Genomic DNA, 26,193 nt, shown 5'->3' on the forward strand with positions numbered 1-26,193 from the left:
TTAAACCATAACAGTTTCCTGTTTCATGAGTAAATACATCACAGTGCTTCAGCTGATGTTAACTGCAAATAAGTTTCTTCCTGATTTCTTTATGTAATAACCAGTTTGAGCTATGCTATTGTTAATAGGGACATTGTTTTCATATTTTTAACTGAATTTCCTTGATGATCAATATGAAGAAATGACACGATATGAAAAACATTTCTCATGATCAGGTTTGAATTTTCTGCACTGTGGGTGTTTCTGTGTATTTTTTTCCCTAGTGTTATCAGTTAGCAAGCATACAAATGTCTGACCTGACCTCTCTAAAGCAGTTGTTGTTTTATATGTCCATGCATAATACTCATGATTTTAAACTTCCTAATTTCTTTTCCTAGAATGCTTTCAGTATTTATCATTGCTCACATTTGAACCTTTTCTGGGTCTTTAGTATCCTTTTGGATAAAGAGTGACCTGTAGCTTGTGTGGGTTTTTAGTTTTTGTTTTTTTTTTCTGGTAAGGTCACAGCATTGATTTTTATAATCCTATTACATTGGCTTTCTTCTATTTATCCTCCATTGTTTAAGCAGCCTGGTTTATTGTTGGTTGGGTTGGTCTTTTTTACTGTAGTGGTAGAAGAGACTTTCACTAAGCAGCTGAAGTGGTGCCCTGGTTCTTTCCTGAGGCCAAAGCATCTGGTGTGCTTTCCCATTACTGCATGTTTGAATGAGCAACTTCCAATAAACAGAGGCAGGCCTACCATCTCCCTTGCACTTGACACTAACATTCACCTGCCGCAGTGATCCAGGGCATGGAACTACACTGTTTAAAAAGCAGTTCTAGGCTTACCAATAAGGGGTTGATCTTTCTCCTAGTTTTCTCCCTAAGCAAGCTCACCAGTGATGGTTGCTGCTATTGTGGCAAGATTAGAAGAGCACATGTCAAAGGAAGGAGGAGGTAGAAGTATACAACATGTTCTTTTTGCACTGATCTGCATCAGATCAGTTTAACTAGATTAAGACTGTGTAAGAGTGGTAACAGAAGTATTGAGTTTGGCATAAATGCAGGATGGATGAAAATATATTTGTAAGCATAAGATGAAAGAGCAAAACAAAGGGTTAAAGAAATGGCTTGTACTGATAATGAAGAAAGGACACTGTTTCCAGAACACCATTTCCAGCAGTATCTGTGTACCACAGCGCAGAGGACATGGCAGAGAAAGACCTTGCGTCCTAAGAGCCGGAGGATGGCAACAAAGTTGTAGTGTATTACACACACTGTTGTTTTTCCAGTTAGCCAAATGAGAAGAAACTGCAGGCAGACATTTAAGACCTATATTTCAAACTAGGAAAAACAGACAGTGGGCAGCAATATGACCTAAGATTTATGGGAGGCAAGGTAAGCAAGATCCTGAGGCAAAGGACTATCACAGCTGATTCCTGAAGGATATCCTAAAAGATCTGCTCAAAAAACAGATTTTTTTATTGATAGTTAAGGACAACTGAAATGGAGTGAGGACTTAATAGCTGGGGCCCTTGTTTTCTGTGGTGCACATAAGTTATCCTGGCTAGCCATTTGGACAGAACTATAATGATTTAAACTTGATTTGGCATTTTTGGGGTCCACTTATTAATAGCACTTTTCCCTGATTCATAGTAACCTAAATGACTGCAGATTTTATGCCGTAGTCCTCACCCCCATGTCTGGATGATTAACAACTGTACCGTAACATAGAACCAGATCCATTCTTTTGAGACACTTTGCAGTTAACTCTTTGCCATTGATTGAATTTATTATGATGAAATAGATCAATTAATCCAATATTTTGCTTTTTTTATTCTCATCAGGTTTTGATCTCTGCCTGTCTATGTCTTAGGTTTTTTGTTTGCTTGCTTCAGGAGGAAATCTTCTCTTTTGGCTTTGAAAACTTCTGTTACCTGGATGAATAGATCTGGAGCAAGAATTAGACCATCAGCAGTAGTAGTTGTTCTGTCCCGTTTCTTTTGTACATGATGCCTAGTATGACTTTTGCTTATTGTTTGCGCTATTTTCAAATTTGTGAGAGACTCCTATTTGATTCAAGTAACTTCTTGAAGCTCATTGTTCCTTCATAATGTTTTATTCTCTTTTTTTCCCCAGCAATAATCATGTTTCTGGAGACTCAGAGATTTTCTTAGCATGTAAGATATGGCTGGGGGCTTTACTTCCTTATTTTGGTCTTTAGGAATATTCTTCATGTTACTAAAATCTTTTTAATAGGGTGTATTTAAAGTTCAATAAATTTAACGGCGAGAAGTGTGTGTTGTGGGGCATGAACTCTTAGCATATAGGAAGGGGTTCCTTATATTTCATACCTTACCAGTCCTATATTTTACTATTGTCTCGTGGATGACTTCAGAAAAGAACTAATGACATGTGTCACGCATATGACAAGGATTTCTATGGTTTGTTTCCCTTACCCTGCTTTCTCTGCCAGAAGGTCTGTATGTGTCCTGGATCTACATATACCTTCCCATCAGTCTTACTCTCCCTTCTCTTTCACTGTATTGAATTGTCTTGAGGATTTGCCCATCATTCAGACTGGGGAAAAAAAACAACTGGTGCCAGCCATGAACACGTTCCAGCACTTTGTTATAGGATTCAGGAACTTAGAAAATAACAAAGTTAAAGTTGATGCATAGCTGTGCATCTTCTACTTGGCATGTGTGCATAGTTCTATGATAATTACATGATCAGGTACTGTTTAATAAAATACAGCACAGCATTGTAAGACTGGTTTTGTATTACTGTGTTACTTGGGCATTGAAGTTCCTGTGCTTCTAGGCACCACTCAAACATGGGCTGAAAAGATTATATGCAGTCCTAAATACTTACAGTGTAAATATAGTCCTGTTGAAAAGAGGAAATATACATAGATGAGCAGGGAAGTACTAGGAATTGAGGGGGAGTATTCATACTTCAAGCATCCAACTCAGAGACCTAAATCAAAAGACTGATAGATCATTTCCACAGCTTATCCAGAGACTCTTTCAAAGGACAGTTTGGAATATTTCAGGAGTGAACAAAATCCCTCTCAACAGAAATGTCTCTATTTGCTGTGTAGGAGGATCCATCTCCACCCCACACTTGCCTACTTTACACACTTTAAAATAGGTGGTGAGTATACATCTTATTTGCTCATGGGGGTTGTAGGGGCATTTTAGTAAGCTTAGTTTCAAAGAAAGCTTTGAAGGACAGTAGTGAAGTGTGTTTTCAAATATTTAAGGAAGTTTCCCTAAAATGTAAGGTATAAAACAGAAAAAGGCTCAAGAGGTTTGTTTGAAAATGTAACATGGGTGAGAGAGGAGCTAGAAGCTGGACTGCTGACACAGGTAGGAGACAGGAAGGGCAGAGAGACAAGAATTCAAACCTTTTTTTTTTTCTTCAGTAAAAAGTGAGGGGTTTTGAAAGTGTTTTGGCCAAACATAAAGTAAAAAACAGATCATACAGTGTGATCTAACGAACTTTTCAGCTTTACGTTTCCTAAAAGTTGGCCCAGCTAGCAAACCACAGCTGTCTTCCTGACACAGTTGAGGAACAATAGTTGCGGTGCTGGTAAGTGAGGAAGGGCCTTGAAAGTGAAGACAAGTAGTGTATTACGGGAGAAGTCAGGGAGAGCTTTGGAGACAGTAATGTGTTCTCCAAGTGATCAAGTAGGAAAAGGGTCTTTGCAGCAGTTTTCGGAATGAATGTGAGATTAGATTGCGTTTATCAAAAGCAGAGAAGAAAACATAATGATGATGATGATAACCTGATTGAATGCTTCAGTTGATTGGAAGAATTACGAAAAATACCATCTTGGAAATGTACTGAAAGTATCTGAAAATTATGAATATGAATCTTAGGATTTGGAGTAAATTTGGGATCTAAGGTGATGCTGGAGTTGTATCTGAGGAACAGGCAGGGTGATGGTGTAGCTGCACAGCTTTGTGTGTGTCATCAGCAATTAAGTTATTTGTATGGAAACCTTAAAGATCTGTTCTCAAATATAACTGTATTGTTTACTGTTTGGAGTTCTTCACTCCTATGATTGCTTCCCAGGTAATATTGCTTAGAATATTTCCCCACCTGCCACCAAAGACTGGACATTAATTGTTGGGATTGATTTGTAATGTTGCAGTGGGGTGTCTAGCATGAAAAGTTGTGTTTTGCATTTGCTGATCTTTTTAGTTGGTTTACAGTAATAATGAATTGGTTTACAGTAATAATCAATAGAGTTCAGTAATTTCTTTACAATTAAATTATGAAGTCTTCTAATAACTATACTCCATAGTACTTCAATAATACAATTAATTGATTCAGTTCCTTATTCTGATCCTTCCCTATGATGTAAGAATTCTCCCCAGGAGGAGGAAGCCTTCAGTTTGCTTAAGGCATTTGTAGCCAGGTCTCGTACCCAGCCACAGTCATCCTTTCCTTCCCCTTCAACATGTCCCACAACTCAGGCTGAGAAGGGGGACTGGGGAAAGGGCAGAGGAAATAGCATCTGCTCTTGGCTACTTTTCCACTGCTGCATAGTTGTATGGGCATGGTAGCAAAGAGGAGTGAATTAGAATTGTTTCTAGGTTTTTCTCACTTAAAACAGAGATGAGGCAACTTTAGTGTCAGGGAGGCATAACCCAAAGCGAGAAAAAAAACCACCTCAGCTTTTTATTTTCTTTCTTGTTATTTTTTACAATAGACACATTACTACCAGCTGTTGAAATGTAAACTGTTAATGCATTTTTGCAAGAGCAAGAAGAAAGGCTGTCTGTGGTGTCTAGTAGTTAGGTGTCCAGATTAAAGTATTACAAAAAGTATGTAGCATGCTCAGGGAAGAGAAATTAAAAATTGCCTGTCCACATATATGTAACTGAGTGACAGCCAGGTTTTAGGCTGTAACTCTCTTGAGATAAAATAATCAAAATATGACACTATATTCTAAGTGTGGTGTTGCAGGTTCTTTACCATGTACTGGTTTCTGACATGCATGTGGTGTACAAGTGGGAATTCAACATTCAAACGGAAATCAAGATTTTGATACCTATCCTGAGCTAACTCCAGCATTAAGAAGACAAACATTACCTTCTCACACAAATTTTGGAGGTCACCTCTGCCTTGCATTTTTTTTTATGAGTTGCCTCATAGATAAGCAGTCTAAGTAAAGTTAGCATCTCAGCAAAAAGGGCATCTTAATGCCCGTAATTTAATGCATAGTGAACAGAAAACTTTGTATATAGTATTTTTCCCCACCTAGCAATAATAGCAGTTTGAGTCCTTACCTCTCCATCAGTGCTGTAGGCAAATCAACATCTCTTTCAATGAATTTCAGATGTTTGTGTCCTCATGTATCTTGGAATATTTTTTAAACTTATTGATTTATTTTATGTAAAGGGTCTTGCTGCATCTTAAGCTATCAAACAGGAAGTATGAAAGTAATCAGAGAGAGTTGATTCTCCTGAACATTTTTTGTTAACAGAAAGTGTGTTTATTTTAATTTGTCTTTCTGGGGTGGGTGAGAGATGCTGCTGCTGAAGTTTGGATGACACAATACTCCACAGTGTAGCCTGTGGTTCTGCGTCTTTTTTGACCATAAACCTGATACTCCTGTAGTGTCTTCACTGCTGTTGCACATTTCAGTGGGCAAACCTCCTTATAAAGTAGACAGGTTTTTGCGACAGTGTATTTTCTTATTGGCAATTGTATATGATACTAGTGTGGGCTACCACAGGGTATCAGTATGTTAGGAAGAAACACCAGCATAAAAAGCTACTTCACTTAACACAGTGCCAGGCTAGAACTACTCAAAGCTTTCAGATAGGCATAACAGTGCATGTTTTATAGAAATAATACTACTTTCTGTCAGTTTTAGTGTTTTAAAATATGGTATGATTATCTAATTTTAATTTTTGCCACCATGTTACTAAGAGGATAAAAATCTACGCGTGTAGAAATGAAGAGTTGATGAACATAAAAATGTTACCTTTATTGATTTTAGACTACTCTCTTTTATTTAAATAATAAACCAAAATATATATAAATATCAAGAAAAGCAGCAGCATGCAAGAGGTGAGCAAACACATTGCAGGTTCTCATGTTTGCCTGAAGGGGAATATGGTGTGATCAGTTAATGCTGTATAAAGGTATCACTACAGACTTTGCGGTAGCTGCAGTGTTTTGTTGTAAAAATATAAATCTTGTAATGATCTAAACAGATTATTTTTTCTGAGACTTGTTTGGTGTCTCTTTAATTAGAGCTGTGCACTGTGTTACCTGATTTCATCCTTTTTCTGTTTACATATTTAGGCCCTGCCGCTGGATTTGTTCAAATGGACCTCGATAGCCAAGGGGCCTGACTGAGTTGGTGGGACTCTGGATAACTGCAGGTTTCTACTCTGAAGATCTGATTGTAGGCCTCCACCTAAATTTCTATTTTATTCCTCTATTGGCTTCTAATACATGAAAATTATCCTACAAAGTGGTATTGTCTTTGAGTCTCCTGCACACCTACTTTAATAGCATTCAGACACCATGTGCTTGGGATGTTGTCACAGATTGTTAAAGTATTTCTGTTGTGTCATGTGCCAAAACCTCATGATTGCTGTGACTATTGTGTTATATTTTTACATTCAGTGGCTTCCTACCAAAAATGGAGATCATCACCTGTGTTTTCAGTCATTGTGGTATTTCTCTTAACTCAGATGTGGAAGTCAGAGTAACTGTTGGAACTCTATTCAGGTCACTTTTAAAGGTGTTAGTAGACTTGGGTTTATTTGCTGAACACAAATAAGATGTACTTTATTTTATTTTGCAATGTGCTGTTTTCTTAGTAGCCTACTACTACTGAAAGCTTTCAGTATGATGATATCCTGTGATGTAGACCAATAAAATAAGTAGGAAAAGGGAGTAACTTTTACTAGCTCTCCTGTTGCTTTTCTATTTCTGTGGCTGTGGTTACATGACATACTACACAGCTGAGAGTGAGGACATCTTGTATTTTGTGAACCAGAGAATATCTTTTGTTTGCACTGTGCCCTGTCCTGTTCCATATGACCATGTTGCAGTTACACTGAGTACTAAAGTTAAATAGGTCTGATAGAAGCTGGAAAGCACTTTTCAAAATGACATTAAAGAGTTTGAGGGGAGAAAATGGAAATGCTGCATCCCTGTGCATATTAGTGTTTATATTGTATAGACTTTTTAAAGCAAGTATGCAGCAATATAGGATAATTAAGAGATTAAAAGATCCAAAACTTTCTCTGTATATAAAGAATCAGAAATACCTTTTTTTTTTTTTTTTTTGAAGGCTTATTACAGTGATATCTTAAGAGCTTCACAGTATTTGATGGGGCTTTTTGCGTATTTCCAGAACAACAGAAAAGCACCATTGTCCTGTTTGACCACGGAGAAAACCGAGCCACTTCTTCAGTCAGTAGTAAAGTTGATGATACTGATCGGGTTCTCCTGCCTTTTAACCTTGTGCCTCCAGCTCCATTCTCCCTCAAAAGCCAAAGCTTCCATTCTAATCAGCTGCTTTGCATTTCTACGTAAAGGGGCCAAGGTGTTTCAGTTTGGACTCCCAGAAAATGAGGAAGCCAAGGTTGGTGGCCATCTGCCAGGGTGCTTGGTCTGACTTGCTGCTTCTGCACAGGAGCTGATGGCAAACACAGAGGCAGAACTGAGTGTTGCTATGTGGCATTCAGCTGCCTTAACCATATGCCCATCGCTCTCTTCCTGTAGTTTTCTGTCTTGTTCTCTGCACAACTTCTGGAGCAAACACATATACCAACCTATAAATAATCTAATTCGATGCACAGCCCTGATTCATTTCCTGAGGAGTGTGTGTCCTGCGCACACACGGCAGCCACAGCCATGTGGAACAATTCAGCAGACTATGAGGGCAAATACTAAGGCTATAAAGTGTTTAAACTTTGTAATGAAATAGAATTTTTCTAGTGTAGCTTATTATAGCCAGAGATTGAAGTATTTTTAACAAGGAGCAAGAAAAATTAATGTTTTTAGAACTGGTTATAACCATTTACCTGTCTAGTATGGGAATGTGAATATTCGGCTTAGTGAAGTACAGAGCATCAGCTGGTAGGAGGAGGCTGGCTCTGGAAGGAAGGGAAGGAAGAAGGCTGGGTAGTAAATGCCATGGCTATACCCAGTATGATTTCGAGTCTCGGGGACTGTTTGGGGAGAGTTTGCCCTAGTTTTTTTTTTTTCTCTTCAGCACTCCCAGCCCAAGAAATTAGCTCCTCTGGAGTTTCTCAGTGCAATAGATGTTGGGGGGAGTGTGGTGTGTTGCTGTAGTCTGCTAATACTGTAAACAAAGAAATGGAAATCAAAGGTGGTGTTGTCTCCTCTATTTTTCTGTTGGAAGATAAGAGGAAGCACTCTTCAAGACTCCCCATTTTCTTCCAGATGAATTTCAGGGGCAACCCGTGTGATCCTTTGTCTGAAAAATAGGTAGCAAAAACTTTTCAAGTAGAAAATACCACTCTTGGCTTACCCCTTTAAATTTTCTTCCCAGTCAAACTGTAGTGACCTGTTGTGTTTGTAAGATACCAAGGATGGTGTGTAGACACCAGAGCCAGAGCAGTGGTGCTAGGAATCACAAGCTCATCTCTGTATCTTTAGACTTGATTAGGGTGATAGTTTGGTATTTTGTTTTTCTTTCCAGAGAAATCTTGCCAGATCATGGGCTAGGTTTCAGTTTTTGTTAGTGTTCTACTTTATCCATGGATGGCACTTGAGATTTGATGACTGGGCTAGCAGTTTGTTATGGGGAAAGTAAAGAAACCTCATGCTTTGTTTTTGCGTACTTTTTTTTTAATCTGGGTCATGCAGTCTTTTCCCACAAGTAACACAGCAAATTCAGATGTCCTGTGAACAGCACTGGAGATGATACTGAGATATATGGGTAGTTAGGAAGATTTTGGTCGAGCCATTCACTGAAATTCATAGAAGTCAAAACACTTGCAAAAGTACATCAGTTCCACTGGTGTTCTGATGTAAAGAAAAAATGAAAACCCTCCTTTTAACCCTTTCTTAAAATGAGGATCGGAGTTTCACAGCTGCAGAGAAATTGTAGAAGCAGGAGGAATCAGTCTGCCTAGGGCAGAATCACCTTAAGCTGGTATCTCAACATTTTGTATCATGAAACCATGGCCTGAAACTACTGCCTGTCATATCAGATAATATTATACTTGGATTTATTATGTCACTTCATCTTATGTATTGTTTCTAACCTTTTGCAGGGATTGTTTTCCTTTTCTGGTTGCTATTTGTTGGTTTAGGGTGGGGTTGTTGGTTTGGGTTTTTTTGGGTTGCATTGTGTTTCTTTTTCCCCTGAGCACCTAGTGTGAGGGAGCTCTGATCCTTGACTTGGCTTCCAGGTACTAGGATAATACAAGTAGTAATCATACCTGCTGCTAAACATTTTCTGCCTTATTTTCATTTGCATTTGTTTGCCTTCAGCTTCCAGTCATTGATTCTTGTTATGCCTTTCTCTGATGGATTAAAGAGCTCTTTAGTACTCACTGTTTTCTCCCCAGGAAGGTGCTTTTATCCTGTAATCATGTTACTTCTCAATCTCCCTCTTCCCCCCTCTTTTTAAGATAAACAGATTGAGCTTTTTATAGTTTTCATTATTTTTTTTTCACATTCTCAAATCATTTTTGTGGCTCTTTTCTATTCCTTCTCTGTTTTTTTCTATTTAAAAAAGAGACATAAACCTGTATTTTTCTAGTCACATACTTAATTTCTTCACTAGTTATGCCTGTGCTAGCATGGTCAGAAACTGATGGTTTTGCATGATCAGATAAAATAAACAGCTACTTACTAGGACTTCAACACATCTGAGTATGTAATTATTAGTGACAGAAAAGGCTGGATCACTTAAAAAACATTTAACTGCTTCATAAGCTTCAGAAGGGCTATCAGACCAGCAACAGTGGGTGTGCAGGAGAGGTTGCAAAAGTATTTGTGTTGAAGTTTTTAAGGAGACAGAAGCGAAATAAAACTAATAATCTTTATAGTAAAGCAACAAGAATACATCAAAACCCAAAGTGTTAATGGACAACACAGTAATAAGTACTTGCCAAAATTTTGTAGGTTTGAATGGAAAACCTTTGTTAGTAACAGACTGTGTGGGTCTTGGAAAGAGAGACTGAATGGACATGAATATACACATCCCTTATATCTGTTTAATCCCGTAAGTAGCCACTTGCTTATATTTTGAAACCCTGGAATAGTTACGTGATCTGTTATGCTGTAAAAGAAAAAATAACAAAGTATCAAGAATATCTTTTGTTATAAAAGCTGTCATCATTAAGTCATATGAGTTCAAATAGTCTAAATCCAGAGCTTCAAAGAGGCTCTTGAAAGTTTTACTGCTTCAGTATTTCTTACCAAAGGAGTGGCTATTCGCTTTGATTTTTATCCATGCTGTAGGACAAGGGTGAGTTAAATTTACCCTAAGGAGACTAAGGAGATACCTGCATGGTCAAAGCATCTCAGCCTACCCAGTGACTTTTTATACGTAACATGCATATTAACATCTGAATGGAATCCACACTCCCAGATCCATGGAAACCATCAAGTTTTCATTACATTGAACTACAGACTATTTAAACTCTCAGTGCTGCAGATCTGTTTAGTGCAAGTTTGTCTAACTTTGCATCTGACACAAATTTGAGGTCACCACATTGACTTTCTATCCGAACTGTCTTGCTTTTTGACTTTGAAAAAAAATGATGCCTTTCATTGTGGCAGTATTCACTCAGTGAAACTTGGGCATATTCAGTAAGGGACTTAAATTTGCTTCAGCAAAATTTAAGTTCATAGAAACATGGTAAATGAGAAAAAGAGGGGAATTAAGAGAATGTAAAAGACTTAAAGTCCTCTAAGACTCCTGAGAAAGGAGTGAAGGTGAATAAGGAAAGAATAGAAAGCCAAGTGGCCTCTAGTTAAGAAAGCACCAATCTAAATAAATTTAGACTACAAGTGTGTGTTAATGAAAAAGTTCAATACCAAGATTCTGCTTGGGGAAGTTGTCTCCCTGCAATGATGACCTGACAGAGCTCTTTTCAAAACAACTGTCTATTGTTGGAAAGAGATGAGAGAAGTGTGCATTCCCTTGAATGCCTTTTGGTATCACAGGCTTAGTCAATACAAAGTATGTAATTTCTTACATCCTAGGTTGCTTCAGTTTCTTCTCTGGGGTCTCTCAAGTCCTGAAGTAGAGTCCTTAAATAAAGGGAGATGACAGCACTGGGAAAGAAGACAATAGAAGGAGCAGGATGGTTAATTATGATAGAAGCTGGACACAGTCTGTAAGAATATTAGCATGACTTCAATTCTCTGAATGTCCATTTAAGAGGCGATCCTCTTTCCTGAACCAGTAATAAACTGGGATGGCTGCATATAATTTTTGTTTAACCAATGCAGCACCCACTGGAGTATAACATACACTGGATAACTATTCTGGGGGTGTGGAGAGAGATGTGGTGGCTAGAAAAATACTTTGCCATTAAATAGTGCTACTGATCAGTATTTGGTGAGCAGGCACAGCCGCCACAGTGCATTTTCCAGCTTATCTTCTCACCAGAGTATGGGGAAAAAGAGGAGAGAAAGGGGACAGAAAGGAGAGAGATGGAGAAAGGGTAGAATTTTTGAGGCTTCTTCTGCTCTTCCATGATACGTTCTTTGCCCTCCTTAAGTGATTCACTCTGAAAACTTTTAGTACTTATAACCTTCCTTGAGCACCTTATCACATTGGGAAGTTAGCAAGTTAATGAAGTTGCTGAATATGTGGACAATTCCCCGAATGAATGAGAAACTCTCCATTGTCTGCCATTGCATTGTCAGGGATGAGACAGACACTACTCTGACAAACATATACACTGGGCTGTATTCATTCAAAGGTCAAGACTGTCCTATCAAACTATGCAAGTTACTTTTTGAAGCTCTCTTTCCTCCAGGAGTTTGTGTAACTGCTTGTATGCAGTATAGATGTCATAGTAGATCCTGTGTAGGATCTACCAGGTAGAGCGTTGCATACTGCATCCCCTATTTCTGTGGATATCCACATCCCATAAATTCACATTATTTTCCTGTTTTGTGGAGATAATACTGTGTTAGGACTTCTAATATCAGGGTCTGTGTTGGTGTTAAGGTGTGTTCTACATATTCAGAAGCAAGTGGTTTAGCCTGTGTTGCAGGTACAGATGGAGTCCTGTATAAAGGATCAGAGTACAGGTCAGAGCGATGTTTGTATATTGTGTATTTTGAGAAAACTTATGGGAATAGAAGCTCTGTCCCAGCGCTATACCTGGCTCAAGGAATCTTTCCAATTTAGCATGCAGCATTGAGGGCTATCTGTCCCTGGATATGAGGCAACATAACTTGTTGAATCTTCTGGGCTGGATAAAATAGGAAGAATGGAATCTCAGATATTTTTCATCACTTTAGGCCTGGTTGGATTCTGTCTGTTCAGGTGTAGAAGTCTAATAGTGGTGTCAGCTTCAGAAACTTACCTGCCTCTAGACTGAAGTGAGAGAAGCTGTGTACTAATGCCTCTAGAGGAGAGTGTCTATGGAGGTGGGCAGCAACATTGTGAGGTTATTAGAAGCAGCTGATAACTGTTACTTGGTGGTGGACTTGAGTGTGCAATCACATAAATAGTCTGGAGATTTTGGAGAGGAATGGAATATTTGAATCAATGTTTCCAGAAAATTGAAGGGATAAGTAGACCTTACACTGCATGTTGTGCTCTCGGCAAATCAAACATCTCAACAGGTCAATGACTTCAGAAATAGTGCAGTTCTGGAAGAGCATTTCTTCAACTCCTTTTTGCTGTTGAAGCTGAACACAGTTCCCATCTGTCTGAAATTCTGGAGGCACTTAAAGAAGTTATGTACTTGTAGATAAGGAATATGATGCTAAAGGAATCATAAATGTCATAATAGTAAATAATTTACATTACTGTTACCATGAAACAGTTACTTTCTATACACATTTTCACTGTAAGAAAATGTTCATGGCATACTGATCCTCAGAAGAAAAGTCCACATTGACATATCTTCATCAGTTTTTCCCACTTTATGAGCTGAACAGCATGTACAGTATACACTTTTGCTATGGAAATAAGTTTTCTTGGATACTTTATAACAGCTAATTCCTCAAAAAGAGTACAGATTCTAATGTTATCAATTATACAGGTAAAAGCACCGCGTAAGTGCTGAGCCTGATTTAAGAACACGTCAGCTCTAGAAACGATAGAATTGTCTGCAGGGCTCATATGTCAACAAAAATCAGCTGGTTCACACATGAAGCCTGGCGAGGAAATTACTGCAGTGGCACATTTGCCATCTCTGCTCCCTGCCTGCCTCTCCCAGACCCTTTCCTTTAGTCAGCTGGGGCTACCTTGTCTGACTGCTGTTAACACTCCGCAGTTAATGCTCACACATATAGCCTAGCCAGACAGTCATCCATGCTGAAAGGAAAAATGGCCTTCTGATGCCCTGTTCACTAGGTAATGCTTGCTAATAGAAGGGAGCCAGCAATATATGTGGATTACTTGACACAGTCTGAGCAAATCCAGCCAGAAAGGTAAAGCAAAGCACATTCCATGCATTGTTACTATTTGCAGACATGCTAAGTCTCATTTCTTTGAATGGAGTCTTTTTCTTCCAGAAATTATTTTAAGGAAATATTTGAAGTATCTCCTGAGGATTTTAAATAAGACACCAGAGGAAAAAAAATGGTTACAAGTCTACACCTAATGAGCAATTGAAAATCGCGTTCATCTGGGGTGTGTAGAGGCTGGCACTGCAGCCTCAGGAAAAGGGCAAATAACAGCCAGTGCTTTTTCCAAATGCACTGTGAACAACCTGCCTGCTGTATGGCTGGAAGTGTTGGAAAACAGCAGTGAGAACCCGAATCACCAGCAGTTCCAGCATGTGCCCAGGTGCTCTGTCTCTGCAGATGTTTTGCTGTCATTTTGAGCTGGAAATGTAACAATTTTATTGAGAAAGGTTTTCAGATCTCATTAAAAATATCCTAACAGTAGCTTTGGATTTGACTATAAAGCTAGTTTTCATTGTGCCTGTTTCACTGTAATATTCCCTCAATTTTGACCTGAAGAAACAATGATCTTCTTCTTGGGAGGGAGGATGGAGTGACAAAATCTGGAGGCACCCTATCTCTTCATTGTCAAAGCAAGCTATGAAGTCTTCTGCTTTCCAGCCAAAACCACTGGGAGTAAGCAGTGTCTTTCACAGAAAGCAAAATCTGTAAGAGAAGGTGGTGGTGTGGAACAGCAACCTTCTTGCCCAGGGGATGTGTGCTGCCCCACATCTTGGGTCTCCTGCATCTCCTGGAATTGATGCAAGCTTCTTCTCTCACCTCTGTCAGCAACCACAGCAATGAAGTAGGCAGACTTTTCAAGGTCTGGCTCCTTATATACTGTGACTTAAATTCTGCTGAAGGAGTCTCACCAAGGCATCTCACAAGGTTATTTTGGGAGCTGCATCTCGCTCTTGATAGGCTTCACTGCCAACCAGGTGGTTTGTACTTCTTGGGATCTCCATCCTTGTTTGTTTTTGCTGGAAGTCTTCAGCTGTGAGCTGCACCGGGAATGAGGTGAAGTGAGAGGATCATTTTAAATACAATAAAACTCTGTTTTCATCATTCAGTTGGAACTTCTCTGTTTCTACTCAGCAATACACTGGTTAGAAGAATAGGTCTGTCTTTGGAGAGGCCTTCTCTGTTACTTCTAAAGCAAATGCAAACCAAAAGGATGCTTTAAAAAGAGGTTGAGAATACATAGCTGATGTTTCCATCCAAGTTCAGCTTGCTTTGTGTGGAAAAGAAATTGAACCAAAAGGCTCCTTACAAACATTTCTACTAGTTTTTGTAAGTAGCTACAAAGTGTATTGTAAAAATTGAGGTATTTGAAGATACGTTATCTAATAGAAATCGGTCTCATTCTTGCTTTGCAATAAGATGTCCAATCCTTGTGACTTTTCCCAAAGTATACTCTAGTTTGCAAAACACCAAAATTACTAAATAGGGGTTTTGAAACTTCCTGTGCAGCTATGTACTTTTTTGTTATTATTGTTTCTGGAGGACTCACAGTGGGCTGTTACATTTTGACCCGAGTATTCTGTGGGCAAAGCCTCTGTGCGTCAAGTCAAAGGTGGCTCATGTTATCCAAGCGATCTCAGCGATTTGCACCTGTCATGTGGCGCGTAATGTAAAACAGATTTGGACTTGAGTAAGGTTTGCAGAAGGAGGAATGTTTGTAAAGTATCAGAAGGGATATGGCACAACATGACATGAATGTCATATAATCAGAACCTCCTCATCACTTGCATTTTGCTAAATTCTTAGCTCTAGACAACAAGTGGGAACAAATGCCTGCCTTTTCCTGCCTTTCGGGTCTGGTTTTGATGGAAGGAACTTTAAAGAAGTTCAGTATGTGCCAAGCTATCAGCTCCTCCGTACCAGGCCATGGAACCACTTGTGCTTGTTGCAGTTTTCCTCTGTTCCATCTCTATGTAAAGGTTTCAACTTTGAGACAAACCAGCCAGAAAAACCTTTCCCTAAGACAGCATTAGTGCTTGTTGTTCATGTATTTTCTCATGATTTCACAATGCAGAACTGCTCTCTTCATGTGTCTATTGGCACTTCACAAATGAGGCAGTTTTAGAGTCATTACATAGAAGGCTCTTTGACTTCTCTAGGGTACCTTGCCAAATGATTGATAATTGTGAAGGAAGATTTTGAATTCATTTGTCTTCTCAAGAGCAAGATCTTGACAGAAGCACCAGCTTGAGGAGGGGAAACATTAGGAGGCGACAATGATAAACCAAGCAGCAACAGCAAGTGGCTCAGGCTTTGGATCCAGAACAGAAATTACTGGACTCTGATCAGATGAATACATCTTAAAAGTCATTCTTCCCTTGTAACGGCTGTTATGCTGGTGATATCAGTATCAGGTCACATTAAGAGATGCTCTGTACAATCCTTAAAAATTTTGTAGGCCACCTAAACATGAAAATAGGACAAATCTGTGTGCGCCAGACCACAAACCCTTTGAAACTTCATGGATAAGAGAGGACTTAAAGAGAACATGGTAATTATGTAGATAGTAAAAATGGACTGTTTGCACATGAACATTTGTGACCATATACCCCTCTCTTCATTCAATTTTGTTACTCAGTAAGTGCACTGATAATGCCCTTCAGGGGAGCACAGTGGTTTCTGATACGTCATAGCAGTGCTCCTCACAAGGCTGTTTGCACCAGTGAAGTGATGCAGATGTGAAGGGTTATTCCTTCCGCTCGAGTTTTCTACATCTGACTCGTGCAATGCAAGCGACTATAACAAAGGAGCAGGGTGCAAGTGGAGGACAGTGAGATGTGCCCCAGGTTACCAACCTTTCCCCGGCCCAGCCTGCCTCTTGCATGGCTCCAGAAGCTCTGAGGACCTGGGGGACTGCCTGCCTGCCGCCCCCGCTCCTTGCACCCCGGGGGTCATGAAGACAGCAAGCACCTTCCGACTCGTTCTTACTCATTGCGGGGAGCAAAAACCCCGACCCACCCCACAGCGCCGTGCAAGCGGGCAGAGCAGCGCACGCAGCAGCTCATGTGCTGGCCCGCGCCGTGAGACTGCAAAGCCGGGTGAGCGGCGCGGGGAAACGCGGGCTCGGTTCCTCGAGCCCCGCTGCGCCTCCTTTTCCGCGTCCGTGAAACTGGACGGCACGAGGCTAGAGGGGAGGGGCGCGGAAAGCGCCCGCCGCGCCGGTGCGGGGATCCCAGCAAGGCAGCGGGGTGCTGCCCGGGAGGCGGGGGGCCGTGGCGCGGCTGGCAGGGCAGGGCAGTGCCGGCCCGTGCTGCTCTCGGTCGGCGGCGCGGCACCAAGCCGCTACCTCAGAACTCCAACTCCCGCCGCCGCCGCCCGGCTCCCTCAGCTCACTTTTATATTTGCGCGCCCTTTCAATCTTCAGTGACGTGTCCCGCGCCGCTCCCAATCGGCGGAGCTCTCTGGTCAGGACAATGGAAGGGCTTCGGCCAATCGGCGCGGCGGCTGGCTTGGCGGCAGCCAATGGGGATGGGGCTGTGTTGAGAGTAATGTTACCAGCGTTGAGAGTGTGAGGAGGCTGCGTATCGATCCCGCTCTCACAGCCATTGCGGTGCACCGGGCTACACAGGGACCCAGGCAGCGCTGGGGCCGGGCGGGCGGCCGGGGTAGCGTCTCTGGGGCTCGGGACCGAGCTAGGGCTGCGTGCCGTCCGGCACACAAAGACGAGCCGAGCTGTGCCCAGGAGACCCTTCCCTGGCGGAGAGCCCCCCGGCCGGGGCGGGGCGGGGGCGCGAGGGGCGCGGGCGGCTGGCGACTTCGGAAGCGGGGCGGCGGGAGGGAGGAAAGGAGGAAAGGGAGACGGGCGAACGCAGCCGCCCGGGCGGGGAGCCGTGGTGACCAGGGGTCGCCCGCCGCGGGGGGCGCGGGCCGCGCCGTGCCCCGCCGTAAGCCGCTTACGGTACCTCGCCGTAGCCATCGCTGCGGCGGCGGGGCAGCTGGCGGGCACAGGCGCGGCGAGGCGGTGGGGGGCTTCGGGCGGGCCACGCCGCGCTGCCGGCCCTCGGCGAGCCAGCGGGGAGCGCGGGGGCAGCGGGGCGCGGGTCGGGGAGCCGCTGGCCCCTCGGCCGCCCGGCTGTAACATGGCTGACGGGAGCCGCGAGCGAGAAAACAAGGCGAGCGGCGGCGGAGCAGAGAGGCGCTCGGGCGGGCGGGGGCGCAGTTCGGGGGAACTTTTTTTTCCTGCAGCCGCCGCCGCTCTCCCGAGCGCGGGGCCCGCGGCCCAGGGGCTGCGCGGCTCTGCGGGGAGCGGAGCGAGCGGGGGTCCCCGCCGGGGCTCTGCTCGCGTCGCCGGGGCTCGGGCAGGCGCTGGAAGCGCGCCGGCCTCGCCCCCCTCAGCTCCCCGCTCCCACCCACCTCTCCCCGTCTACCCCCCGCCCGCCCTCCCCCGGCTGCAATGGCTGAGTGTGTGCGCCAGGGTAGCGGGCGCGCTCACACAAAGGGAAGGGAAGGGAGGAAGGAGCCATGTTCTCTGCGCGGCGGCGAGCGCGGGCGACGCCAGCAGCGGCCATTCCGCACCGCCCAGCCGCTGCCGACGCCCCCGCGGGACGGGGGTCGCCGCCCTGCCCCGCCGCTGTCCCTCAGCGGGGGTCCCGCGGCGTGGCCTGCCCGCCGGGCCGCGGGGGGGTGTGGTGGCGGGGAGGGGGGGGCGGGCTGCTCCGTCTCCTCAGCGTACAAAATGGAAGGAGACTCGGCGGCGGGTGACCTCCTCCGCCAGGAGCCTGCGCCATGGCGGCCGCCACCGCTGCTGCGGCGGCGCAGGCCTCGCCTCAGCGGGCAGGCCTCATGGCGGCGGAGAGCGGGGCAGGCCTGGGGCGGCGCGCCCAGCTGTGGGGGCACGGGGACGGCGGCCGGGAGGGCGCTTTGTCCCGGGGCTGCGAGCGGTGGCCGGGAGAGGGGGTCGCCGCCTGCGGGCCGCCGCAGCCTCGGCTGCCAGCGCTGGACATGTGCTCGCTGCCCGTGGGCTGGGGGCCCTCGTGTGAACGCAGAATAAAACTTCCACAGCTCCTTTGGCATAACCAGACTCCTTTTTTCCCCCTTTTCTTCTATTTTTCTTCATTTTGTCCTCTTCCCCCACCTCCAGCAGGTCTTTCAAGGGACTTGAGAAGTTTTCTGAGCCCCCCTCGCAGGGGAAGCGTCCAAAATGGCGGGAAGGAGGCTTTTAAACGCCAACTCACTGTCGCAGCGCCGGCGTTGCGGTGCTTACTCCTTCCCACAGCCTGTGGAACACCCCTGCCCCGGCCCTCCTGCCTGCCCCCCGGCCGCTAGGGAAGCCCGGGATGCCGGTTGGCTCTGGAAACATCTCCATGACACGCAGGAGCCGCTCCTGGTTCTTCAGCCCTCTTGTTTACTTGATAGAAACTTCAAACCGGACGTGTTTAGTCACAGAGCAGAAATCTGTTTCTGTCTATCCGCCAAACCGATAGGAAATACTGCTTCTGTGGCAACATGGGCAGGCGGTGCGTGCCACTCGTTTCTGTCTTTTCTCAAGCGTTTCTTTCAATTCCTGCTGAAGAGCTGAGTTTGTCAGTGTGCAAGTGGCTTTTTGCAGGGAGCTATGAAGAAATACTCTGAATGTCTGACTCGGGTGTGAAGGTTTCAGGAAGGTGTTTTTCATTCCCTCTCAGACCCTGAAAGAGTCAGATAGTCATTGTGGGGAGCAGCTCTGCCATTCGTATGTAAATGTCGTACTTTCAGCATCCCTGGCTTGGTTATAACATGTTTGACTGAGTGGTGTTTCATTCCTGTATTTCTAGGTACGCATACAAAGGGAGAATAGGCTTTTGCAGTATACGGAAAAGAAGGGTGATAATTTATGGCATACAACATTTAAAAAAAAAATAATACACGTATTTTGTAAATGAGCATCCAAGGCTTTCAGGGGAGGGGGACAGAAACACAGGCTGTAGGAAGAGAGAATTCGGTAACCCAGAGGACCAGCTGAGACACGGTAGTCTGGTACTTTTTCCTTCCTTTCATTACAACTTATTCTTTTCAAGCATATGATTGATACACTAGCAGTGATCACCACTAACTGCAGTCTCCACTGCAGTAGTTGCCTTCAGATTGCTTAGAAGGGGCATTTTTATTTGCAGGGGATCAGACCTGCATGTTTTGAAGGCCGTTTGAGATGTGAAGTTTCTTGTGTCTAGGTCACCTCAACCAGTGGTGGCAGAAATCTGCCATAAATTATCCATAAGAGAACCTTCTTCCCATCGTACAATCTCGGAATACTGCCCCAACGGGTTGTGTTTGGTCTGCTCCTTCATTGTGGCTTATTCTTCCCACCTTGGTTTGTAGCAAGTACAGGTTTTAAAGGTGTCTTTTTTTCACTTTGTTACAGAAAATCATCCAAAATGGGCAAAGGCGATCCTAAGAAGCCGAGAGGTAAAATGTCTTCATATGCCTTCTTTGTGCAAACCTGCCGGGAGGAGCACAAGAAGAAACATCCAGATGCTTCAGTGAACTTTTCAGAGTTCTCAAAAAAGTGCTCAGAACGGTGGAAGGTAGGAATAACCACTGGGGATCCATGTTGGTACCCCCGATGATTATTTTAATCAAAACCCTAAGTGACTGCTTTGTGTGAAACTATCTGAGACTGTAAATGATCTCTTTAAAGTTCAGGTTTTAGATAAGTATGAAGTGCAGTTACAAGATGAGTGGTAACAGTCCACTGTTCTTGCCTTACCTTTAGCTCCCACAACTCGTATTTTTGAATGGACTTGGATATGCTTATGAATCTTAACATATCATTCCGATCCTTACGGGTTCTTTCCAACTTGACATACTCTATGATTGTAATTGCCTTCCAGACTATGTCTTCTAAGGAGAAAGGGAAGTTTGAAGATATGGCAAAGGCCGACAAGCTTCGTTATGAAAAAGAAATGAAAAACTATGTACCACCTAAGGGGGAAACAAAAAAGAAGTTCAAGGATCCAAATGCACCGAAGAGGCCTCCGTAAGTAGATTTCTAGTTTTAGCTTATCTAGTTCAGGACGATCGTACTGGAGTGTATCTGTAAGATGATCATGTTACCCCGGTTTAGGAACTTCAGAAATACAAAGATGACATTGATTTTTCCTGACCAGTAGCATAAAGATGGGTTGAAATCTTAGTTAGAAATACTAGGTCTTTATTTCCAGGCTCATATGTTATCAGAGCTGGAATAATGTCAGCCTCTGAAAGTAGGTACAAAAAACCAACAACGTGTAGTTCAGATTTTTTTCGATTTCTGTTAAGAGCATAAATTCTAGTGTAAAATGGCAATGAAATACTTCAAGCCCTGCTCTCATCACCTGCTTGAGCAAAGTTTTTGATTGGCAGCTCACTTAAAATTACAGCCTTTTACACAGAACAGATTAGAGGGATGATCTTGACAAAACCAGCTTGGAGAATTAAAACTTCAGTCACTACAAAACGACAACTGACTTCGGATTCACCTCCTACTCAACATCAGTACTTGGTAGCAATACAGTTTTGGTCTGTGTATGTATTAAGTGGAGCTAATGCTGAAGGGAACAGGGAAGTTCCAGTAGAAGTGAATGTTCTTACTTGGGCTGATGCTGTCATCTGAAAATACTAAGTTTTGTAATAAATAATGCAGCTTCTCCATCTTTTAACAGTTCTGACTTAAAATTTTCTCCTCTGGCATCATGCACTTGTTTTTTGAGATGTTGTCAGCAGATGGTATGCAAAATTTGCCCTTCTGAGGGTCCTGCTGAAAATCGGACCAGATGTGTGGCATTACTTAAGAAACAAGGATGCATTAAGTTTTCGAAGTAGTTTGTTCAGTTTTAATGCTTTCCATTGTCATTAATGTTTGTGTCGCTTGAAGGAGCTTTTCCAAGACACTCTTTAAGAAAAAGCAGCTAGGTTCACAAAACTTTAAGTCTAAAATTAAAATAATGTTTTCTTTTTTTACTCTTTAGTTCGGCTTTTTTCTTGTTTTGCTCTGAGTTTCGTCCAAAAATCAAAGGAGAACATCCTGGTCTGTCCATTGGGGATGTTGCAAAGAAACTGGGAGAGATGTGGAACAACACTGCTGCAGATGATAAACAGCCTTATGAAAAAAAGGCTGCCAAACTGAAGGAGAAGTATGAAAAGGTAACATTGACATTTATGGAGATGTTTTGGGGAGGTCAAGCCTTAATTTAGACTTTGTTTTTTTTTTTCCCCTTCTTACATACTCTGATGCTGCAAATTATAGTATGTCAGTGACAAATTTGATCGTATTTATTGGAAAATACCCTCAAAATAAGGAGGCCTGAGGTTTGTTACTGTTAACACTAAGTTGCAGTCCCTTGTGTTCAGCTGTTTGCATTCATCTGTAGTTCAAGACCATTAGTGATGGCTTGCCGGATGCCATGGTGTCTCTCATTATTAGAACCACAGGTCACAGCAGTATCTGAGTTCAGTTGTTAGTATTAAGTAACACAAGTAAAGAATGAACTGATTCTCCCTAATTCTGGAGGGATCGATGAGCATCCCTGAATGTTAAGATTACCAATACACAGCTTTCTTAAATATATTCTTGGGATAATGTCAAAGCACTAACGAGATACTAGTTTTAGACATGTTTTTCCCAGTACCTGGTTTGTACCCAGCTACTTTCTAGTAATTAAGCATAGTTAATAAACATACGAAGCAGCATGTCATGTAATTTCTTTGATTATTAAAGCTAAATCCCCCCACCATGATGGGAGCTGTGGAACTGCTTTGCACACCCAGGGTAGCACTTTGTGGTTTTATTTCCAGAGGCAGATTCCCATCCCAGCACAAGGAAACTAAGGGAGGAGGAGATCCATGTTAGCATCCCCAGATGATGCTTTACAATGGATCAGCAGCTACCTATAACTAATGTATACCACATATATATATAGCCATTTGTGTGCTGTGACCTTCCTCTGGTATTTCTCCTGTTGGCAAACAAAACCACTTTAAAATTACAGCATTTTAGTGATCAAGGTGGCTCCTTTGAGTCCTAATTATGTGCTGGAGAGGAATTGCAGGTCTCAGAGCTTTCTCACATTGTCCTTCCTGTGCAGCTTAAACTCTTCAGCATGGCAATTGTTTGTACATACAGCCAAGGCAACTCACAAGAGACTTTTTAAGTGGTAGAATTATTAATCTTTGTTCCCAGGTACTGATCTCCACTAGTACTGCCTGTATTTCTTAGAATTACAAATGGGGTTTCACTGCTTGATTTGGTGGATATCATATCTTCTACAGATTCCATGCTGAGCTTTGAGAGAGTCTGCAGGAACTGAGATTAGTGGTGTAATGTTTGCTGGGTGGGGAATACTGGAAGGTTTGGGCCATCTGCATAAGTGTGTTGATGTTTCTCTGTTGCTGGTATGTTTCAGTCCTGTAGATTGATTCTGTTACATAATTGTTTTTGTTACTTTGGCACAAAGTTGGGAATCACTGCTTTTCTGACCTGGCCTTCCAGGTACAGTTTTGACTTCCCTGTAACAGGAACTTAATTTTGTGCATTATAAATGACTGAAATAAATTTATTGCATGCAGAAGGTGGCACTGTCTACCCTTTAATCAAGTTATACCTTTTATTTTGTAAACTTCAGTTAGGCAGAATTCTGTATAACTGCTCTTCACTGGGGCGTAACATTGTGAATATTAGGACATGTCATTCCAAGGTGTTCTTGATGGCTAATTACAATCTTGTGCTTCAAACAAGGATTTTCCTGTGCCTTTCCTTAGGCATTGTAGAATTTAGGGCTACAAAGGGACCTTAAGAGGTCTCCCTACTTCGTTTCCTTATGGGACAGTGGGCTCAGCTGTGGTTTTACAATCTGAGGCAGCAGCTTTTCCAGCCTGTTCCCAGAAGTTTAATAGCAGAGGCTTCTCAGTGTGTTCCAGCTTGCCGGTATCATTTCTGTGTTAGAGGGTTCCCCTTTTTCCAGCCTTGGGCCTCAGCTCCCTTTGTAACTGCAGCTACAGTGCCCAGTCCTACCCCTGCGGATGTGGAGAAGGGGCAAATACCCGGGGGTGGGGGGCTTCGTTTAGCAGTTGCTCAGAGCACTTGGCTGGTTTCATCTTTGAGAGATTCTTCCTGCTTTTCTCCTCCAAGGATATTGCTGCATACCGGGCCAAAGGGAAGGTTGATGCAGGCAAAAAAGTAGTTGCCAAGGCTGAGAAGAGCAAGAAGAAGAAGGAGGAGGAGGAAGATGAGGATGAGGACGAAGAGGATGAAGATGATGAAGAAGAGGAAGAGGAGGAGGATGAAGATGATGATGATGATGAATAAGTCTCTTTTAGAGCAATTTCTTTCTTGTCTATAAAGCATTTAACCCCCCTGTACACAACTCACTCCTTTTAAAGAAAAAAAAAACAAAAACAAAACAAAATTGAAATGTAAGGCTGTGTAAGATTTGTTTTTAAACTGTACAGTGTCTCTTTTTTTGTATAGTTAACACACTACCGAATGTGTCTTTAGATAGCCCTGTCCTTAGTGGTATTTCAACGGCCACTAACCTTGCCTGGTACAGTGTGGGGGTTGTAAATTGGCATGGGAGTTTTAAAGCAGGTTCTTGTTGGTGCACAGCACAAATTAGTTCTACATGGGGATGTAGTTCCTTTTTCATCTTCAGTTGTCTCTGCATCATAAAAAATAATTGTTGTTCTGTTAACTGAATACCACTCTGTAATTGCGAAAAGGAGAAACAAGAAAAGTTGCAGCTGTTTTGTTGACATTCTGAATGCTTCTAAGTAAATACAATTTTTTTTTTATTAGTATTGTTGTCCTTTCAATAGGTGCCCTTGGAAAATCATCCTTTTTCTTTTCTCTTTTTTTTTTTTTTTTTTTTTGAGGGGAACTCATCTTTTGCTTTATTGAATGCCCGTATGGGATCACGGGAATATTACAGTTTTCATCTTTAATATAACCAGCTGATAAACAAAGCTTTGATCTGCATACCCTGCATAATCGGGATAGGGTAAGAAAAGAAATACGTAGGCATATAATGAATGAACATTCTTCCATAACTGGAAACAAACCAACAAAAAAATTCAATCTCAACAACCTGAAACTTGCTCAGATTTTTGTGAAATGTAATATTCTAGTGAGTTGCATGAGTTTACCAGTCTTGGAGAGTTGAGAAGTATAGAGTTCAATTTTACAGGAATGGAATACTTGGGGGGCGAGGGAGGGCGGGGAGGGAGGGAATGTTCAATTTTGTCCTCGAAGGACCCATAGGAAGAGCGTATGCCCGTCTGGTGTGGAGGCATTTACAGGTGTGATTCCGTTACCATGTAATGGAAGTTGGATTTGTAAATCTCTGGACACTTGCGAGCGATGACCATACCTAAAATGTGTAAAGTTAAAAGCATGAAACTACCATATTATTTTTTGGTGACAGGTCTGGTGATGGCCACGGGCTTTATACCATGAAACTCTCCTGGTAGCAAATGGCCCACGAGAAATGAATTTTCTTTCTAAGATTTCTATAAATGGTACCATTATTATTTGTTAAATCTATGTAAATTCATATTTGTATTCTTGAAATTCTAGTTTTAGCCCTTTAAACAAAGCTGTATATTGTCTCAAATTGAAAATGAGATAAGATGTATTTTTCCTGTTAGGTTTTATACCGCACTCTTGATGTTTGCCCATTTTTAAGTTAAATATAGCTGTATGGAAAAGTACATTTTATTAAATTTTGCATTAAAAAATGAAATGTTTATGGTATACCAACAATGTCTAATTTGGTCAACTATAGTTCTCTTCCAAAACCAAAGCTAAGGGGTTTTTTGCATATTTAGTAAAACTTCAAGTGCTGGCAACTGTAACTATTTTCACATATACCTGCTTACCAGTCTGGGGGACAATTTGGCAATTTTGTGGTTACAAAATTATGGTTCTCTTAAGTGCCAGTGTTTAAAAAAAAAAAAAAACAACAAAAAAAGGCAAAAAAAAAAAGCATTCTTGTAATTTTACACGCTTTTGTGATGGAGTATTGTTTTGTTATACAATTTTGACTTTCAGATTCTTATTTCAATTTGCATTTATGTATAACTTCAGGAGAAATATTGAACATCTGAATCCTGGATGATACTAATAAACTAATAATTGCAGAGGTTTTAAATACTTAGTTAAATGGCTCACTTAATATTCTAAGGGGCTTTTTTGTGTGTGTGTTGGTGTTTGCAGCTATGCACATCCCTGCTTTCTGTTCAAGGCAGAACAATGCTATCCATGAGGTCTTGGGATAGAAAGCTTAGGACAGAGTTTGTTTTTTTCTCCTTAAACTGCATATCGACCGTTTAAATGCTCATAACTAATTGCAAATAAATTTTCTGTGCTGAAGGGTTTTTTTGTTTCCCCAGGTCGTCAGAGGAAAGTAGACGCGTTCCTTGTTCTTGGAACAAACATGCTTAATGAGATCCCTGTAATGTGCCTTTGTTCTCGGTGCTTGATGCTGACAGAAGTAACCTAGAGGACTCAGCTGATGTTAAAAGATGAGTAGCAAGCACTACCCCAGCAGCCAGGCGCGGTGTTTGCATCGACTGTTGGGGTTAGCACATTGATAACAA

The 26,193-nt window shown here is 42.3% G+C and overlaps 1 protein-coding gene and 1 long non-coding RNA gene across 4 annotated transcripts in view; both read left to right on the forward strand.

Annotated features, from left to right (window-relative positions):
* The window catches only part of LOC134161861 (uncharacterized), a 35,170-nt gene extending 28,269 nt beyond the window's left edge, over positions 1-6,901 (forward strand). For all 3 annotated transcript variants that reach the window (XR_009964113.1, XR_009964114.1, XR_009964115.1), the window contains one exon: positions 6,304-6,901. This is a non-coding gene — a long non-coding RNA (uncharacterized LOC134161861). The remainder of the gene's footprint in view (positions 1-6,303) is intronic.
* A 13,051-nt stretch (positions 6,902-19,952) lies between these two features.
* On the forward strand, positions 19,953-25,745 carry HMGB1 (high mobility group box 1). Its single transcript, XM_062615107.1, has 4 exons — positions 19,953-20,150; positions 20,457-20,602; positions 21,573-21,747; positions 23,732-25,745. Exons 1-4 carry the CDS (start codon positions 20,001-20,003, stop codon positions 23,906-23,908), a joined length of 648 nt encoding a protein of 215 aa, XP_062471091.1. The 5' UTR covers positions 19,953-20,000; the 3' UTR covers positions 23,909-25,745.
* The last annotated feature ends 448 nt before the right edge of the window (positions 25,746-26,193 follow it).

The sequence above is a fragment of the Pezoporus occidentalis genome, unplaced genomic scaffold (assembly GCF_034315485.1).
Source record: "Pezoporus occidentalis ecotype Australia unplaced genomic scaffold, CSIRO_AGI_Poc_V1 ctg18, whole genome shotgun sequence".
Taxonomy (NCBI): Eukaryota; Metazoa; Chordata; class Aves; order Psittaciformes; family Psittacidae; genus Pezoporus; species Pezoporus occidentalis.

Bases quoted from the DNA above. Each gene is read 5' to 3' on its own strand.
- HMGB1 (XM_062615107.1), top strand. From the start codon at position 20,001: ATGGGCAAAGGCGATCCTAAGAAGCCGAGAGGTAAAATGTCTTCATAT. The intron at 20,151-20,456 runs GTAGGAATAACC...ATTGCCTTCCAG, and splicing joins AGTGCTCAGAACGGTGGAAG to ACTATGTCTTCTAAGGAGAA. The intron at 21,748-23,731 runs GTAACATTGACA...TTCTCCTCCAAG, and splicing joins TGAAGGAGAAGTATGAAAAG to GATATTGCTGCATACCGGGC.